The following is a 20,790-nucleotide window of genomic DNA, read 5'->3' on the forward strand; positions in this document are numbered from 1 at the left end:
TTAAAGTAACTTATGTTTTTCTAAATTACACTAATACTGGTAAACAATGGTTCTCCAAGTTCTGCACATACTAATGATAAATGGCAAGATGAAGTCAGCAAGCTGCATATGGAAACCACATGAATAGGAGATGGTGAATAGGAGATGGCATATCCTCAGTGTTACCCACTTTAATGAAGTTCCATGGAGAACTCATCAGAATTTGGTAGAGTATGAAGAGAGATAACAGGATTTTATCCTACAGTGTTTATTAGCAAACTGGAGAGGGTAAATCATAGCTTCATATCCTTGGAAATAGTATACATAGGGAAAAGATTGGGACAGGCTCTAAATAATTTTGCTGGGTGTTTGGTTTGTCACAGCACAGTAACTCTGAAATTGCATTCAATTGCAAGTCACTGCCTAAGACATCTGAATTTCTTAAAGCTCTGCACAGTTGTCCAGCTGTGTTCTTGTATTGCAACTGGCAAGACAGACTTGGTGTAGTTCAAAACTGGCTCCTCCAATGCCTGCTTTGGTGCTTCTGATATACAACTGTATATGCCCAGGGAGTGGATTTATTACAACTTAGAAATTGGCATCACTGTTTACAATGACAGGATCTTAACCTGTTTGAAATTTTTAATGTGAATTTAAACTTCATTTTTGAAATCATTCTTCTATATTTTTTTTTTCATTGCTGTTCCTAGTGGAATTCCATCAAGGATCTTCTCACATGTTTGTCAATGATAAGTCACAAGAAACAGGAAACCAGTTTGATGAACAGGATACTCTTACTACTGAATTTATGAGCTACATTAAGGCAAGTTTGTAACAATGTTAAGTAGGGAAAATATTTCTGCCACTTTGATAAGTGCAGAGTAAACAGGAATGATAAACAGCAGGTATTTTAATGAATAAGACATGCAGATAATATTAATTGCTTTAAAAATACAGAAAGCAAAAATAGGCAGGTAGGTTTAAAATTATTACAATTGATCTAGGGCAATTTGCCCAAAACTCTTTCTAGGATATGTGAGAGTTATCCTTTAACTATGTTTAAGACTTTAAGGAAAATGGCAGGTTTTTTCTGTGCTTGGCTTTATATTTTGAATTGAATGATTTATTGTGTTTGTTTCATTGCTAAGATGAGAGATGACTTTGCTAGCTGTGGTGGCTGAAGTTTTGAAGTAATGTTATGGTATTAAAATACATTTTCTCAATTTTTTAAACAGTATAGTAGCATTTGAGGGATCCTTAAAGACAAATTATATCAAATCACCTTCTAGAATAAGTGCTGCATTTTTGTTGTCTTATGTTATGTACCCTTGTTACAGGAAAACATCATGGTCTTTATTCCTGTAAGGTGAAGAGTGATGAAAAATAATGGCTTTACTCATTCTACTAGGGATTGTCACTGGGAAATGAGCCGTCATTGGAGAGTGTTAGAGAAGCTGGTGTACTCTTCAGTGTCACATACAGCAGAATTGGGTAGAATTTATTGGTAGAGGATGATGCAGCTGATGTGCCAAACACATGACACAGAAGAGGATAAGCCTCTGTTTTCTGCTGCATCTTCTCCAGAAGTATAAATACATATTCATTCAGAGAGCTTCTGTCTTTACTGGCAGCTGAACTACTTCAGTGCTCCTGCTTGTCTGAGATGAAAGAGTTGCAAAACACCGAAGTGGAAGCATAAAAAAGATTCAGGTTTTCAAATAAGTAGCACGTCATGTTTATAGATGTGGGGGATCTAATTTGACTACATTGAACCCAAAATAACTGGCTGACTGATATGAATTCCTGGATGCAACTTTTTTCCAATTTGTTCTCTTTAAAAAAGAAATGATTCATGGTTGTCAAAACTGTAAAATATGAATCCTGTTAATAATTCTGCATGAAGTACATAATTGCCACTGTTTGTATGTTTGGAATTTCCTTGCTTTGTAAACAAATCTGGCTGCAGTAGGAGAGCAAGGAGAAGGAGAGCTGGGATCATGCTCAATTGGAGCATTGTTTCTATATGCCAGAAAGTCACAAATGGAATCTGGGACATAGAACAAGGAATTGTTATGCTGCTTGACTTTCTTTTCACAGTTAAGAGAGGGTAAGGGCTGTTGACCTCAATAAAATCTTCTGAATAGAAGATCTTGTAATCAGTATCTTAAAAGGGCGTAGAGTAAGGAATGGAGCAGAAGTGTTGGATTGCTTCAACCAGCCAACCTAAATTATTACATAAATTAGGTCACTGCTGAGTTGGAAAGCAAAATTTATCTGCCTACTTAATTGCAAAGTTCAGTTCTCATTATCACTTTTGTCTGCTTACAGAGCAGAGCAGCAGAGTGTGATGAATTACTGAGAATAGAAGAGGACACGCAATGGCAAGCAGACGAAATGTGAGTATTTTTTATGTATCTATTAATAATTAGCTATGTCTTTTAATTAGTTTGACCGGGACTGGTATGACTTTGCTGTTTAATAATTCTGCAGATTTGGAGGCAAGACAATAACAACCTTGCATTTTGTGTGTGCTCAGTGTTTTACATTTTATTGCTAAATAGAATGGATGTTATATTACAACTAATTAATTTGTATTCCCCAATAACTTTTTATCTATGTAGAATACAGTCTTTTTAATTAGGTACTTAGATATTTTGTTTATTAAAGGCATTGCTGAAAAGAGATAATCAAAACTTGAAAGATCTAAATGTAATGTACATTTAAAAATTAATTTAATTAGAAAACATATCTTATTCTTTTTCTTACTTGTCATAATTTTAACCTTGAAACAATCATTAGTTTATAGATATTAATTCCAGAGCAGAACAAATGAACATTAGTTTCTAAGTGCATAAGGAAAGGAAATTCAACATGACTGTAGTATGAAGCTGTCACTCATCAGAACAGTGTAGTCCTATATGGTATAAAAAAAGACCCAAACCTGAAGGGAGGAAAGAATAAATACTTTCTGAAAGAGCCTTATTGGCAGATCTAGTGGGAGGTTATATTTCTAATCTCCAAAAAGAATTATAAATGTTGAAAAGCAAAAGAAAGCAAGCTGGCCCTTATAAAAGCTCATTGTATTTACTATTCGGGCTGCAACAATACATGTTCCTTTAAGAGTCAGATATTGGTAAATAAATGTTCAGCTTTAGAAGCCATTCTGTTTAATTGAATGCTAAAAGTGTTACTTCATCACATTTATTTATGTTATATTAGGCTGGGGGACTTTGTTAAGGACAAAGTGTTGGAGATTTTTTTTCAGAAGGAGCTCTTTCCATAAATTCAGCATATCCCAGTGTGCAGAGAGGCTGTTTTTCCCCCTATCGTGTTTGCTTGCCAGTTGGAAGGTGGACCTCTCACACTGAAATTCAGACTACCCTTGATAATTGCTGTTGTACCTTTTTTTTTTTTTTGAATGTTTTTGTTTTCTGTTATAGAATAAATTTATCAGAAGAACAAACTATTGATATAGCAATGATAGAGCAACTAAGAGAAGCGGTAGATTTATTGCAAGATTCCAACAGGTATGCTTACAGTAGCTGATATATAGTAGTATAATAGTATAATGTAATATATTTTAACTTTTTTTGTGAATTACATTAGAGTTCTCTTTTAACTGAAACTGAAAGCTCTCTGGAGTTACCAAGTGCTTTGTTAGCATACCAGTGTGTGCAAGGTAGTTAAGAAGGAAACTCAAATTCTCTCTCGAGTATCTAGACAAGATTCCCAGTAAATTAAGAAGGGACAAAAGAAACCAGAGATGAGGACACCCCTTAACCATTCATCTCATGTACACTACTATGATTATCTGAAGTTTTGTCTAGGATTGTCACATTTCTTTTAGGGACTGTAAATTTTCGTTTTACTCATGCTTGGTATATATTGTTGGAATGAGAAGGGCTTCTGGCCCATTTCGTGCCAATTCAATGAGGCACATAAAGGAGGTGCCTGAATTAGTGGTGGAGTTTCTTTAGTTTTCTGAAATCCAAAGGAGGAATAGGCAAAGAAAGTTATTTAGATTTCCCCTGACTACAGAAGACAAGCTTTTATAGTTTAGATGTCCATTTTAAGTGGCCAAAGTCACATAGAATGGGTCTGGAATTGTGGCTAAACAAAAGAGTAAGTATTTAAAAGAAAGCAAGTGATAGCCCTGCTGGAAAAGTATGACAGTGGTGGTGCCTGTAGTTCTTTCTGTCTGGATGCTTGCTATTGCTTTTCTTAGTGTAATCACCTTCAGAAATTAAGTTCATTTCAAAACTCATTTTAATTCTTACTTCTATGAAGTAGCTGGTTTGCAGCTTCATTTCTCTGAAGATTAGAAACCTCCTTGTCACTTCAGCCTTAAGTATGCTTGGTTCTCTTTCCTCCCTTGATAGCTACTTGCTTTTGTGACTACACTGTTCTTTACTTTAAATGCCTATTTTGAACTGCTTTTTCACCTAGCAGACTTCTTTGCTTTTAGGACAGAAATTGATTCCTGATAGTATTTCTAAAGAGACAGCTGGTTTTATTTTGCATTACGTAAAGAACACTTGAATGTTTGAATCACACACTAAATACTTGAATCAAAAATATCTTTGCTTTAATAAAATGTAAAATTAGGAAATAAACAATTAGGAAATCTCTGTAGTTCCTTTAGCTTCCTAGTACCATTACTTCTGCATCTCATATGAGGCTTATTACTTTCTTGGAAGAGTGTTGTAGTTAAAAAAGGAAAGCGTTTGTTTTGGAAAAAACACCAGCAAAAATATTTTAGTTGTTAGCCTGATAAATTTTGTCATTTTGGTTTTTCTGTTTCCAGACATTGCCCTAATATTTCCTACATATTTAGATACTTCTATTAAATTAAGAAGGTCAATAAAATACAGAAAATCTGGTTTTTGTTTACACACAGATATACTTTCATTAGTAATACTACAGTAAATTTCAAAAATTACTTTTAGAAGTGGCTAATCATGTCATGTATGTCTGTATTTCTCTACTGTTGTTTTTGCAGCATGTTAGGGGGTTTGTGGCTGCACTTTCTTTTTCTAACCTTAAAATATGAGCATTTATATTTAATTTTCTGAGCACCATTTAGGCTTTTGATGTATGCCTCCTGTGTATTAGCATCCAGTTCTAAGCAGCAAGATACATTTGAGTACCCAGTACTTGTCAGATGATGCCGTAAACTTTCAGTCCTCTGAGCCATGGGTTCCTCATAATTTTTTTTAAAAATAATTTACTGGATTTAAAAATAATTTTTTTAAATAAATTACTGGATTTTATGACATTTCATTTTATACTTGCTTTGTATAAAGTGGTGTGAGAATTTATTTTTCTCATGCTCAAGAAGTTTTATGTCCAGAAAAGAATGTAAATGCTTTTGTTGCTTCTTATTTTAAGATGCACAGAACTTGTATTTGCTTTTAACTTAAATGTAGAGCATGTCAACAATTGTAACTTTTCCCAGTTTCCTTTGTGCGTCCATATAACTCTGGTGGCCGAGTCAAGGTAACCTCGTTGAAATAGCAAACTCTGTCCAGGACCATCCTTATCTCACTCTGAAGGCCCTTTAGGAGAAAACACTGTAGGGGCTGGAGCAGTTGGTGATTCTGGTATGCTTAATGTGCACTGACTGGAATTCTTTCAAGCTGTTTTTCCTAGTGGGTGTGATTATTAAACTTGTTAAATGCTGGTCCAGTTACTGTTCTGCAGAACACTGTTTCCAGTGTTCTGCAGAATTTAAAATCTGTACACTCTATTACACATAGACAGCATTGCTTTTCTGGGAAGAGATTTCAAATTCAACCTTTTTCAATATTTTCGATGTTTGGATTGTATTTCTATGTTTGCTTTCCTATATTTCCTGCTTTCTTTCATTTTCTGTTTCACTGCTTTATTTTCAACCAGTGTAAATTAAGTGGAAATATCTAGACAGGGCTGTGGCTTCCATTTGAAAACTGAGTTCTAGGGATTAGATACAGAAATCTGCAGGCTTCTAGATAACAACATGATAATAAACAGGTTCTTTTGTTTTGATACAAACCATTGCCGGTGGTGCTTTGCAAATGAAACCATGAATGATGCTTCAGAGTGAACTGAAGAATTGGGAGGCATTTCCAAAAGCTCTTAAGAGATGACACTGAACAGGTTAAAATGATAACTATAAAGTATTGCATGTATATATTTGTTTGAAATTAAATATTGAACATAATGGTTGCCAAAGTTATAGCCCGGTACAATGTTTTTATTTCAAACCTTGCAGATTAAGCATGGGTATTTCAGAGAGCAGTGCTGTGAATCTGTATCCTACAGAACCAGCAACAGTTTTAGAATTTCACGAGTCTACAGTAAAGAATGTTTATATACCTTCTTTAGAAAAAAAAAATTGTTAGATACATCATGTTCAAGTTGCTACACAATGAATTACATATTTGCCTTTGTCTTTATACATAGTGGTCAAATACAGATGGACATGTCTTCTCTTGGTCAGGTACGTTAAATGAGTGTATAATTACAAAATATTCTGGGGGGGAAAGACAGAAAATGAGCCCACACTTTCATCAGTTGGTAATCTGCCAAGTATGGAAGGTAAAAAGTAAGTATGCTGAAGGGCAAAGTTAATTCTTCTTTAACATATTTATGGAATTGTTGTGGGGTTTGTTTGTTTGTTTTTGTCTGTGTGTGTCTGCATATGTGAAGTTTTTCTGTGTTTATCTGTTACTTTTTCATTTTAGTTTCCCCACCTTGTCTCCCTGTATGTCAGTTCAGCTATGCATCATGATCTACAATTAGACTTCCCCACCTCCCAGTCTTCACCTTTTGGTGTAGGAAAACAGTATATTCATTATAACCCCAAAATTGTAAAATAACCCCAAAATTGTAAAATAAAAATGAGTGGTTTTCCAGAGTACTGTCACTATAGTTACAGAGAGTATAGTTAAAGTAAGGGGTTTGAGTTTTACAGTGTGATATATGTTGCTTATTATTTGTTCTGTATCCTGTCTGGTGAAATGATGTTTTTCATGAAGCAGTTGGTTTAGATTTACGTTATCCGCCTGTTAATGCTGGAACTGCACTTACATAGTATCTACTTGCTTTTCTGTCTGCTTTCCATCACAGTATTTGTAATAAATACTTCAAGGTAATGTTATGCCAAAAAATAAAAATTCTATTTCCAGTAGTACAGACAGAAGAGTTATTTATCTTACAGAGAGAAAATGCTGAAGAGGAACTGGAATTCCAGAGGAGGAGGGAGTTGATTATGGAGAAAGCAAACCCTGAAGCAAGAACTTGTGAGCAGGGTGGAAAAATGGTCATTGAGCCAGGTATGGAAGTGTCCAGATGCAATAAATGTGGAAACGCTTGGAATGGATCATTGCATTCTGTCAATTTGTGTGTGGGGATAATGGCTTTAGGCCCAGTGTGGAGATTGGGTTTTTTTTTGCCTTAGCATGAATCTCAAGGTTTGACTGTAAATGAAAAATTGATTGAGACCCATCCTTTTGGAAAGAACTTACATAATAAATATATCCAATAAAAGCATAGTAGTTGCTGGGGTTCCATTCCCCTGGAAAAATGTTGTCTAAAAGTTAGATCTTCAAGAAAATGAAGTACCTGACTCCCTTTCTTCCCTTACCCCAAATATTCTTTTGTACTTACATAAGTTTCTAAGTTTATGTTAACAGCAGTTTTTTTTATTGTATTTAATATTGCAAACAGACTGTATATAGGTTGAGATGATAGTTTTTAAAGTTTCAAAAATTTTTTAAGATTTGTACATTGTAATGATCCAGAAATATAGAGCTACAAAAAAACCTTAAATAAGGAGATTGTGAGAACAAAATTACAGAAGATGCTGTCTATATTGGCAGTACCTTAATTGTCTGTTCTATCCAGAAATAGATTTTCTTTTTCTCCTTTCTCTTGATGCTTTTCAAATATTTGTATGTATAATCATCATAATATCAAATAGTGCTGTGATAAATCTCTGTGACTATTGGGACCTAATGTCCAAGTGCTCTCTTGTTTTGTCAATTTAAAAAAAATTGACCCTAGGGAAGTTCTTTTGGATTGAATTATAATTTACTTATGCCAGTTGTCTTTCCGCTGAGTTATGATCACTGCTGAATTAATGATTTTGTTTCATATTTATCAATGTGGTGTACATGTTTCCTATGTAACTGTAACAGAAGTTATAACAAAAGATATGTTGTAATTATAAAAGTAATTGTTTACAGAATACTTCTCTATTCAAATCTGTATTGAAAATCTATATTTGCAAATGAAACGTTCGTGATAGTTTAATCAAAAGAAATATGCTGTGTTTTAACCAACAAACATTCAAATCTTATAAGTGCACTTATAATCCCGTAGTATTGAAGCAAAAAAGTTAATGACAAATCTGTGTGAATCATTTCCACATGCTTTTTTAAAAAAAGTTCTTCAGCTAGCAATAGAAGTATTTATGATTCATGCAAATTATTCATTTCAGTGAAAAAAAATTAAGTATTAATGTGTATCTGACTACATATAGTAAAATTTCCCATTGCAATGTATCACTAATATAAGTTCTGAAATGGTTTTTTTGTCTTTTCTTCTTTTTTTTTTAACTTTCCAAACATACAGAATGATCTAATTGTTTGGAACACAAGTGGGCAAACCTCTCACAATGAGGTAAGATGTCATTTGTTTGTCTCTTATATGTTTTGTGTGAATGTTTCATAGACTAAATGAAACATGACCGAATTCCACAGAACATGAGGCTGAGATTTGCATCAGAAATGAATATGTGGTTTGCTTGGCATGTGGTTTAATCTTGTCATCTCAGAGATTTACTAGGGTACAAAAATATGCTTTCTGATCAGCTTGTTTGAGTTATGCAGTTTAGTATAAAACGTTTAACTTTTTTACATTTTCTCCATTCAGACACAATTTTTAATTTTTCTTTTTTTAACTCTCCCTTGTTCAACAAGATTTTCTATTGATTTCAGTGCAGTTTCTTTTTGCACAGTTGTGTCATGTCCTTGATTAGTTTTCAGAGAGGAATCTAATTTTATTGATCCTGTAGCTTTCTAGTGTAAATCTCATTGGAAGATCAAAAAGGCAAAAACCATGTGAAGCTCCTTATGGAGATTATTTACCTTCTTTTTTTTTTTTTTTTTTTTTTTTTTTTTTTTTTTTTTTTTTGGTGCAGAAATAGGCCTTCTCTCTCTGTATTGCATTGAGCATAAGCATATTGCAAATTTGTGAGCACCCAGCCACCGTCCACCAGTCTTGGTGATGGGAATTCTGAAGTTCCCAGCCCCCAGTGGAATCCCATTATGGGATTTGTTCATAGGACTCTCTGTGTTGCCGTTGGTGGTATGATGCTGCTCCATTCTTCCTGCTGCAACTCATAGCCTAGTTCAGGGTCAGGGGAGATCCTGCTCTGAGGCATAAGCTTAATTTCCTCTTTTCTGTTTTTAATGCAGAAATTCGGTGTTGAATGGAAAACACCATGCGGAATAGTAATTAATTCTGTGAAAGAAACAAACGTATCTAAGGAAAAAACCATGCCTTTGCTTTGGTTTTTTAAATGTACTCTGCCACAAAATTTATGTTTGATGGAACCAAGTGATGGCATGGGAGAAAACTGATAAATAATTGAGCTTATTTATAACTAGGAGGAATATCTTGCTGTCTTTTGTCAGAATCTCATCTTTTCTAACAGAGAAATAGGGTGCAATAAAAAAGGGAGATTATCATAGGTTTGGGACTATATTGTGATCAGATTATGGGAATTGTTACAGCATGCAGTAGTGTTAACTTCTGCATTTTGCATGATCAGATATGCTGAGATATATTCTGTGTGTTATTCTAACTTTGATGTATGTTTTTGAATTACACAGAATAAGGATAAAAGTCCAACAATGTCTCCTACTACAAACACCACAATTCCTTTTGGCCTGAAGCCACGATCAGGTAATGTGGGAAACCAGTTTTTGTGTACTGGTTTGGGGTTTTTACATCTCTGTTATGATTAGATATCTCTATTTTCCCCCCTTAAGAAGTAAGCACAGTAACATTTTCCATACACTTAGAAGAAGCTAAGAACATTTAAAGTTCTAAGTTAAATCTAGTTTTGAATCAAGATTGAATTTGTAAGAAGTATTTATTTGGCACATTATATATGGATCAATTTTCATCCATTACTAGTAAATTGGATGTTTATAAAGTTATATGTATATTAAAAATGTGTTTGGATATAACTACACGTATTTTATATACATATACATATTTATCATCTGTGCTGACATACTATTTGAAATAAGAGTTTTTGCTTGATTGGCATGTGGTGATACAGTTTAGATTTTGTTCAATAATACATGTGTATAATTAGATATTTTGGAAAACACTTGTGTTGCTTTGAAAATTTTTCACTTCATTGAGTCTGTCAGTAGTTAGGCTTGAGTAAAGATCAAGCATTATGGAAAGGTTACATCTTTACTTCAGCCAGCAACTGAGTTCAATGAATTTGCAATGCACTGTATCTGCATAACCACCAGTCTTTTAACAAGCAGCAGTTTATTTGAAAACAAACAAACTAAATTTAAAAATAAGTAACAACCAAAAACCTCCCAAACTTAGAGATGTATTTGAGGGCTTGGATAACAGCTTCCTTTAAAAACTGGATTAGCTACACTATTTAATTCAGTTTTTGTCTCCTCTGTGCGGAGGTAGTCAATATTAAGTCACGCCATATCACCTCTAATGAGTAGCTCTAGGTTTTCAATATGTTTCAGCATACTAAGACTGTGGTTCTGATTTCTCTCATCCACCACAAATGCTTTTAATCAAGTGATGGTAAACCTCTACAAGCTTGTAGTTTCCATAGCAAAATACTTGGTAATAATGGCAGCAGTTTGTGAAACTGCTGGTGGAACATTGTGAAAATGTTTATGAAATTGTACCCATAGATTTAGTTGGATTTTGTCGTTCGCTTTGTTTTTTTTAAGTATTAGAAAACTGTTTTTATGAAGGAATATACTTTTAAGTTTCTCATGTAGTTGTGATATATAGTTAGACAGATCTGTTCAGCTGCATTTCTTTGGTTGTTAGAATGTTAAACTTGGTCTGTCTTGTTCCTGATGATTTAGAAATGTTGATATTTCTACATAAATCTAAAATACAGGTTAAATGATGAGCAAATGGGTCCTTTCAGGATCTGTTGAAAATAAAACATTGAGTAATATTGCATAGTCCAGTGGCAATATTGCAATATCACTGTCAGGAGAAAAAAGCAAAGGAGCCTGGGCCATGTTGCTGCTTTCACAGGATGTGGGCTGTGTTTGGGCCCACAGTGAAATCTGCTGGGGATTGGAAGTTGCTTTGTGGAAGAATATGCAAGACTGTGACTTCTTGTTCAGGTGTTAGTTTAACATGCGCCTTTGAATCTTGGCATACCGTGCCCAAGCTTCTTATGCTTCATGACTAGAATATGTCCAGGTGAAATAGCCTAGTGACTCTTTTTTTGAGAGAATTTCTAGAAAGATTGGATTGCAATGTTTGCAACAAAATCTCCTAAGTCACATGATTCAAGACCAGATGTGCACAAGTCCTACACTTCATCTCTTTTTTATATGCTGCAGCTGTGTATAGCCTCTTTGAATACCAAAGTCAGTTGGTTAGAACAGGCTGATTTTCTGCACTGTACTGATTAAAGATCATATATTCTAAAATCTTTGAGCATGCCAATACTGGAGTGTCTTTTGGTCACATTATGGTTGCGTTAAACTTGATAATGTGAATTTATTTTCTTTTCCATATGAGGTACTACAGGCACTAAGATAGACCAATTACTGCAGAGTTTCTCACCTGATCATATCTAGCTTCAGTCATTTTACTTTAAATTTATACCCTGTAAGATAGGGGAACTTGGCAATAGTAAATCTTTATGTCTAGTTTCAGATAAAAATACAGTATATTAGCTATGTAGCATCATGTTGCAAAATGAAACTTTGCACAGGCATAGTAAAGCTGCATATTGTTTCATCCTCTGCTGTTTTGCTAACGCATAAGAAATTCTTATAGATAGAAGTAGGAGAATACTGGCATGTTTCCGAAGCCTGCATGTTTTTCCTTTTAAGGCTGGTTTGTCTGGCAGGTCTGTAGTTTCTTCATTGTATTTCCTTTAAAACTTTGTGCAAGTTTTGTGTATTTGAACCATTCTACCACTGGCTGGAATTTTTACTTGTTAATTGTATACTGCTTTGTTGTCGTAGACCTGAGCTAGTGAAGAGGTCCAGCATTTCTGTGACCCAGGAAGGTTTTTCAGCTTAGTTTGTAGTGTATTTTAATAGGGTTTTTTATTTCAGTTCTTAATGGCCTTCAGGGAAATGTTAAAACTTACTGGAAATGTAAGCTCTAATGAAGTTATAAAGTCCTAATGACTTCTAACTGTTTAACTTTGTAGAGCTTGCATTTGAATTAATTGGCTCTGTAAATCTCTTAAATCCAAGTGCAACATTAAAAGCACATTGAAGTGTTCTAACTAAAATGTGTCCACCGTGCTCTGTGGAAAAAATAGTGGCAAATTTTCAATGAAAATATATGCAACTGTATTTTTTCTGCAATTTGAGAGTTTATTTTCATCTATTTAAAATGAATGTTGCTTTCTATTTGATTTTCCATCTTCCTCATCATTTTATAATGGTTTATGTCTCTTGGAAAGGTGAAAGTAAACTGTTCTAGACTTGTGATAAAGATTCCAGTTTTTTGAAGTACACACACAAATATAAGTGCTTCCAGAGGATAAACCACAGTGGCTTAAACTTCTGTGCTAGTACATACTGATAAGTGTTCAGGACTGAAGGTCCTTTTATACTTTCATTTTTAAGCTAGGTAAAACATTGGGAAAATTCATATCTGATGGCTGACAGAAAGAACTCAAAGTACCCGAAGAAAATATTTTGAAAGGTAATGAATGTGTTTACATTTCTTGAAAGATTTTTTCCAAGGGTCAGACGTTTACATTGAATGTAAAAAGGATTTTTTAATTTTTCAGATAATTTCCTTCTGTATTTTAAATATTTTCAGAGAGTATGGACTTTTCAAATTCACATTAATTTTGAAAACCTTAAAAAATTCCATTGAACAGAAACAATTTTCTTAGAGCTGTAGTTTTCCTCTTGGGAAGTGCATTAGCTCTCTGAAAAGGAATCACTCAAAATAGCAAATAAATTTGAATTCTCCCTCCTTCATCCATGAATTGATTAAAATGTTTAAAGTGGTGCTAATTGTTGAAATTGAGAGTTGCCAAAGTCTTGGGTTATCTTTAATATGCCAGATCTCCAAGTCTGGCTTGAAGCAGACATTACAACAGCTTCTAATACATCTTGCAATCAAGAGTTGTTTTTCCTTTGTGTTGTGCCATTTCTAGGTCACTGTATTTCTTAGTTTCTGCTGAAAAAAGTGACAGCAACACAGACAAAAAAATTTCTATTGTCAGAGGCTGGAGCAAGCACTGACAAAGCTCAAAGTCACAAAACACTTTGTATTCTGAAGTGAGAAGTTGTTCACTTGCAACTGTTCACATAGCATGACATTACTTGTGAATCTAGTGCCTTCAGTTTGGGTGATTTGTAGAGAACTTGAAGCACAGTGTTAGTAACTATGCTGGGACATGCTTGTATTTCAAGTTAGTTGGAACATATAATGATCAATGAAAGGATTTTTCTCTCATTTGAGTGCTCATTACTGTCTTTCTATCTCTGGATATCTATTAATTCAAATTGTCTTCTTCCCTAACTGCATTATCTGTGTACTTTGAAAAATAATTGAGAATGCCAATTGCTATCAGAGTCAGACTGTTTAATTTTTGCCATAAATCTGTGAACTGTTACCCATTGTTGACTCAGAGCTAAAGTTGTGCTGACTCTGAAGTTCAGCTGGTGTCCCAATAGCCAGAAGCAGTGATCTGGCCTTGGGAAAGTCTAAAGAGAGAGAGCTGTGGAACTCTGAAAAGAAGTTTAAGGTGAAGTTTTATATGACACAACCTGAATTACTGTCATGTTAATACAGATTCCAAAATTGTGGGAAGGAGAAGTCCTACATTAATAAGTTGCTTCTGAATATTAGTTGGGATTGTTAGAAAAGAGAGACTTTCTGTGCTTACTGAAACTTTACTTTGGACTTTCTTCTAATATTTGAGTGGTTTTAGTTGCTTTTAAATCTACACAGCAATCTTGAATTTATGTGTGTGTATGGTTTAGCATTTAGAGCAGAGGTAATTTATAGTTTGGTTTGAGGAACGTGAATGTTGCTTATGTGTAGGATTCAGTAGATAAATGTGAAGATACATGTAGAAAAACAAGAAATAAGTGAATTTTTTTTTTGGTGGAAGTGATAAGGAACATTGTGATCAAATACAGAAAGAGTTCATTAAGGAGCAACATCACTGTGAAAGGCAGAAAAGACATTTAAATCTCTGTCAGAAAATAAGAAACCAGTGTGAAGCTTTGAAGGGATGGATGATATGCAGAAGAGATTCAGGAAGGAGATATTTTAAGGTTGTCAGTATCCAGTTCTGAAACACTGTAGAATGGAGGTTTGAGGAAAGCTTGAGCAGAAATCCTTGCCACAATTGAGACAAGAGACAGAAGTGCAGAGTAGATGTGGTGGGGAAGGAAAAAAAATTCTGCAGAAGGATCTGAGGATTAATAAGAGGTGATGTTGTGACTAGTTAAAGGAGAGAAGGCAGAATGGATAGGGAGAACAGGAGCTGTATTGCTGCCCCAATTGAGTTCATGGGTGGTCATGAACTGTAGACATGATATGCTTTTACCGTCATGTGGTGAATAATCTGCAGACTGTTGCAGCTTCTGTGGAAATGTACAGTTTTGTGTACTTCGGGGACCCCAGTCAAATAATTAATGATGCTGTGTTTGTTAGAAGGCTGTCTGTGGTGCAAGTTTGCCAAAGCTTGTTGTGCAAACTCAGGATCAGCCTTTGGGGGTATTCTATGCCTATCCTTGTCCCTGGGAAGTCTCTCTTAAAGTTGTGGAGGAGCAGTACTTATATAATGTGGTGGACCCATTGTAGATTTGAAATTATTGCTTGGGGAATTAGCAAGAAAAAAAGGTAGTGCTTCATTGATTATTAAGTGAATTAAAATTAAAGGAAAACATCTGTGCTGCGTGTACTTACTGAACATCCTTCAACAAAATGAGACGTGATATCCAAGTGATAATGTAGTTGCTACTTCCAAAATCAGCTGGGAAATTGTAATGTAATAATATTTTCATATGGATATGTAAATTTTCTTTGTGAGAACTGTTCTTATTACGTAGTTACACAAATAGATAAAAATCCTGATTCTGTGGTAGTTTTCCTTCTTGAAATTTCACAGCTGGTATATTTACGTCCTGACTCAGAGTAAAGGTTTTTATCAGGCTATAAAGTAAAATCTATGGGTACTTTTTCTTAAAACTTGGTTGTAACAAGTTGTGTGAAGTGCTATGGTTACAATGATCTTGCTAAGCTTGACAGCCTTAACTGCACATATGATGTATGATTTGCAAGTACTAACATTTGACTCTTCATTCTTTTTATTCTGCACCATCTTTCATTCTTTTCTCAAAATTTATGCATTTTATATTAATCACCTTTGAATTACATCTTTGCCATTACCATACAATCCTAATGCCATATATGAAATGCTGCTGCCCACTTTTATCCCCACTCCGGTCCTTATTATCACCATGGTTGGACTGGTTATCACTCCCCTCCAGCAGACCCATCCCTCAGTTTTCCTCCTATCTCCTTCAACACACTTACACAGGCACAAACATGGGACAACTTTAGCTACAGTATCCCATCTGAAGGAGACAGTGACAATGGTAGGTGTTCCATATATAATTTACTTTACTTGTTTTTGGAAATATGAGTATATGGTGAATGCCCCACATGGCTCAGGACAAAAGACAGTACTCTCCAGGGGATGTTTATGGGACTAAATTCCTCAGAGAATGCACTTTAATTTGCTCTGGAATACGTAGTGTTAAAAGTCAGAGTGAAGTTTCACTCTTTTCTGCTCTGGCAAAACAACTTTTCCCATGATATTAATTCCAATAACTATTTTCAGTGTGGGTTTATTTACTTGCTTCATTTTCAAGAGTTGTAAAAGTTGTACTCAAACAGCAGTTAATTTTGCTGCTCTCTCTTCTGCATTTTTTTATTTATTATTTTTTGAAAGTTAAGTAACTATTAAAATATCCTTCTTCCATCTGCATTTATTGGTGCAGGTGCATAGCTAGCATAGTAGAAGAATCCATAAAGAAACAAAGCTGAAACAATCAGCTAAGCAAAAATAGTGATTTCTGTCCAATAGGAACTGTTGTTAATAAGCTGTTCACAGAGAAGGTCAGGTACATTAGTGGACTTCCGTTACTGCTGCTTTTGTTTTGTTTTTCTCCAGGGTTTTGTTGTCAAAATACACTGAGGCACAGCACCAATATGCCAAGTGGGTCATGTGTTGCCAGTTGCTCTAAAGTGGAAAAGTGTTTAGATATTAAAAAGGTTGTGAAACTTTCAAAAGCATCAGATTGAAACCAAGACCACAAATATTGAATGATAAATGCAAACATTTAACTTATGGTTAAGGAAACTTTCCTGTCTGACTATTCAGGTGCCACTCTGGAAGTCACACTTGTACCACCCAAGACTTCAGGACTGAAACCTCTTCACAGGGGGCATTTAATTCTTAGTTCAGGTCTTTAGTTGAGAGAATTTCCTATTTGCCTCAGTGTTCTTGATTATAAAACCATAAAAGTTAGCATATGTAAGGAATCAGCTCCATAAGGAAAGTGAGTGTGGAATATAAGAATTCTGATACTGGTAACTTGAAAAAACTGAATTTAGTTCGTGATGGTCTGAAGCTAAGTTAACATTTCACTGATGAATAGTGTAACAGAGAAACCTAGAGGTGCTTCTTCTATCAGTGCAGAATTTGATCTGTGTTAGCCTATATTTTTTAGTGTTTTAATCTTCTGAATGAAAGGAGTGGCACAGGCTAGCTTGTGCATTTGGAACAGATAGAAGCCTCATGGATCTCAAATCTTAAGCCAAATACTTATGTTAGCATTTATTATCTTGGTGTGTTACAGCAGAAACTGCTTTTACAACTGCATATTTTTTTTATTGGGGCTGTTACATTTCTGTTACTTAAATTTAGACTGAATAAGTCAATCAAAGAGAAAAGTGACTATAGACTTTCAGCTTGACTTCAGCTCTGCCTGTCATAGTCCAACCTTCTTTTTGTCTGTTATATTTAGAGTCAGGTTGAATAATTTTGTGGTTTGCCTGAAGGATGACATTGTTACACTAAGTACTCAGTACACTGAATTCCTTGATGTACAATTAATAGTGCAGAAATGTGCATTGAAATTCAGTGCAGAAATGAAAATTTTTGCCAGGGAGTTTGTCCTTGACAGTGGTATGTTGAGTATGTTATTAACTATTACTCGTCTAACTTGTTGACACTTTTGCAAGATACTTTTTAAAAAACAATTTTGGAACAAATACTACTTAATAACATAGCTTGGATTCATGGAGAATTGATTCAAAAAGCAGAAACTGATTCTTTGAAAGAGTGAAAAATAGACATTCAGGTGTGTGTGAGGTATGGGCTCCCCTTGCAGGTGATTGTGTGTAATGCTGAGAAGCAAGCAACACTTAGGACTACCAAAACTTCCTCTATGGGAACACTTTTTAAGAAATTCAGTACATAACTAAAACTTTTATAGTTAATGCTTTAGAGTGTGGAGGTTTTTTTAATTCTGTTTTTTAATCAATTAAACTTATTTTATTGAAAAGCTTCTATATTTGTAGTTTCTCATTGCCTAAGATTAGCCTGCCTTTTTCTTGTGGTGGAATTGACAAAGTAATGCTAATACCTTGCTGTAAGTTATGTTTATAATCTGAAATTGGAAGGAACTAAATCTTGGAACTTTGACTTCACAAAGGCCTAAAAAAGGATAGCTGTGGCCAACTGAATGAAGACCATAATAATACTATAATTCTATGAAAATGGAACATAATTCTGTACTACTGGTTTTGTAAACAATTATTTGACATGTTGCTACTGCTAATAAAGCTACAGTGGCTTTTAAGTACCATTTAAACCATGGTTGTACTCTTCAAAAAGAATTTTTATCTAGGTATTTCTTCTGTGAGAGGCAGCAGAGCTGGATTATTAGACTTGTACAATGAACTAGAAAATGTTAGTAATTGCGGCTACTATTTTTAATTAATGCGATAGGAGATTTTTATTTCACCTCTTAAAACTTTAGAAACAGCCTCCAGTAAATTATTGCAGAGTTGCTAATGCAGAAATTTTAATACGGTACAGTTGTGGAGTTAATAGAAGTCCTTGATAAGGATTTCTGCTCTTGAAAAACTTAGGATTTTTTTTTTGTTTGGTTTTTTTGGTAGCCATCTTAAATGATACAATTTATAAATAACAATTTACGTCTTTTTCACCATATATCAGTGTTCTAACAGCCTCTGTGTTTTTGGGCATGAACAGTCATAGTCACATGTCACCTTTCTACAAAATGTTAGGAAGCATGGATCTGTTCATACACCCTACTTTGGATTTAGAATTCAATTCCAAATATTGAGTTTGCCTTCTACAAAGCAGAAGATTAAATATCAGTAAAACTGTGGGCCCTCTGCATCTGAAGGCATGGCTCTGCTACTTTCATGCATTGTGTGGCAGGTCAGCATGAAGAATGTTTTTATTTATGATGTGTGCACCTCTGTAGAGTCTTTTGAGTGGTGACACTGATGAAGATGTGTTCTCCACCTGGAGAAGGGATTTGAGCTGCAGTCACTCTCTGTAGTTCTCAGTCCTGCACATTCTCTACAGGATGCTCTCCTACTCTATCCCTGGGATTTCTGATGACATTACAAAGAACAGAGTTGACTAATATAGAACTGTAATAGCAGGTGTTCTATTTAAAAGCAGTTCTGTTTAACAAATAGCATTAATATGGCATTCCAGAAATTACTGATTTTACTGAAATTACAGCAAATTTCAGTTCACTGGGAAAAGTTAAATCAGGACTGTATGAGTCAAGTAGTGGAAGGAAGCAAGTTTGGTAACTGGCCATGGTTTATTCTGTCTTGATGCCCAAAATGAATAGCCTAAAGATATACAAGGAGTTTGTTGCCTTAAGCTGTTTATAGTAGCTAGGGAAAGAACTCTACCTTTTGGCTAAGTGCCATAAGTGCTGTCTCTCCCTTTGGCTAGAGGAGTAACTTAGATCAATTATCTCATTACTTAAACAGCCTGCATACAGGTAAACCTGCACGCAGTTTGGGTGAGATTCCTTGTGACTACACTTGTGTGAGGTGGCAAACAGAGTCACAAACAGGGACAGTTGCGTTTTGGCTGTACATCCTCTTTTTCTTCTGACCCATTCAAAGCAGTCACTGCTCACAGAAATGGAAGGGTGGAGGTGTGTATTTGCAGAAATGTCATATAATGATTTCAAGGAGCTGTGTTGACAGGACTGGTAGGAAGGAGAACTGCCTAGGGTGTGTGCTATGCTACGTTTGCAATATGACTTTTTATTGTAGGTACTTACTGAATGGCTGAGTCTTCCTACATTTGTCTTTGTTTGGTGGGTTTGTCTTTGTTTTTTATTTTTTTAGCATAACCTTATCTAGTAAACATTTTGTTCTGTGTAGGAGGCTTGTCACAGCTTTTTACATAATTCAGCATCACACTAGGAGAGAGTTCTACTTAAGAGTAAGAGGTGTTTCCTGCCATGTTAAATACAAAGCATTGTAGAGATCAGACTCTCTAAGGGACACTGCTGGTGCTTAATCATCTGACAAAACTTACCTGTTCAGATTAGGATTTGGATGATAAATGATCTGCACCATTGCTGCCTCAGGACACTGTCCAGAGCAATATCCCAAAAGCAGCCATTCATATTTGTAATCCAAGATCAGATTTTTCTGTCCTCCTGAGGACAAAAAAATTTTCTGTTTTTGCTGGAGGCAATGCCTCAGGATTTTGCTTAATTTAGAAATAAATAAATAAAAGTGTTTGTTCTTAAGCTAAAATCTCTCTTTTTAAAAATCACAGTGTTCTTAAGACCACAAAGAAATTTGGAATCAATAGATCCACAGTTCACAATTCGAAGGAAAATGGAGCAGATGAGAGAAGAGAGAGAGCTTGTGGAACAGCTACGTGAGGTATGTGAATGTTGGTAGAATTAATTTATGCTGATGGAATGTCTTTTTTAGTTTTTCTTTGGGAAAGTTGCCTAAGGAGAAAAATAGAAGAAAGGTTATGTGAGACAATATTACTTCTGCAAATCACATTGATGAGGCTATTGCTGAAATTCTTTATCACAATCAGTTGTCTGTATTTCAGGAAAGACTTTGTAAAAATGAGAAATAATAATGGGAGTTACCTGAATGACATCCAGGTAATCAACATGCCTTGCACTAGTGGAATTAACTATTTGTTTAATTTAATCAGAAAGGATGAAGTGAGCACTTGAGACAGAGAGAGAGAGGTCTAGGAACTATTTCCAAGCAGCTGGAGAAATCTTCAGTTTTGCATGTAAAAGGCACATGCAAATTTTATTACTTCAAGCTGAAAGTAGATAGCTAATTCTTGAAGAGCTTTCTTAGAAATTAAATCAGTATTTCATCAGTGGAAAATCTGAATACAGAAGTTGATTTCCTGATACATTGTCTTGAATGTAAGAGCTAGAACCTGATGGAAAAATTGGTGCATAGGATTTGTGTTACACAACTAATACCTGGGTA

At 34.9% G+C, this 20,790-nt stretch overlaps 1 protein-coding gene across 1 annotated transcript in view; it reads left to right on the forward strand.

Moving 5' to 3' along the window:
* LRCH1 (leucine rich repeats and calponin homology domain containing 1) overlaps positions 1–20,790 on the forward strand; it is a 116,383-nt gene that overhangs the window by 71,270 nt on the left and 24,323 nt on the right. The window contains 10 exon segments of the mRNA XM_030948505.1: positions 690–802; positions 2,308–2,375; positions 3,420–3,506; positions 6,421–6,457; positions 7,178–7,270; positions 7,272–7,292; positions 8,593–8,640; positions 9,855–9,927; positions 15,738–15,842; positions 20,099–20,208. Of these exon segments, the coding sequence (XP_030804365.1) occupies positions 690–802; positions 2,308–2,375; positions 3,420–3,506; positions 6,421–6,457; positions 7,178–7,270; positions 7,272–7,292; positions 8,593–8,640; positions 9,855–9,927; positions 15,738–15,842; positions 20,099–20,208 (755 nt within the window).

This window comes from Camarhynchus parvulus, chromosome 1 (genome assembly GCF_901933205.1).
Source record: "Camarhynchus parvulus chromosome 1, STF_HiC, whole genome shotgun sequence".
Lineage (NCBI taxonomy): Eukaryota > Metazoa > Chordata > Aves > Passeriformes > Thraupidae > Camarhynchus > Camarhynchus parvulus.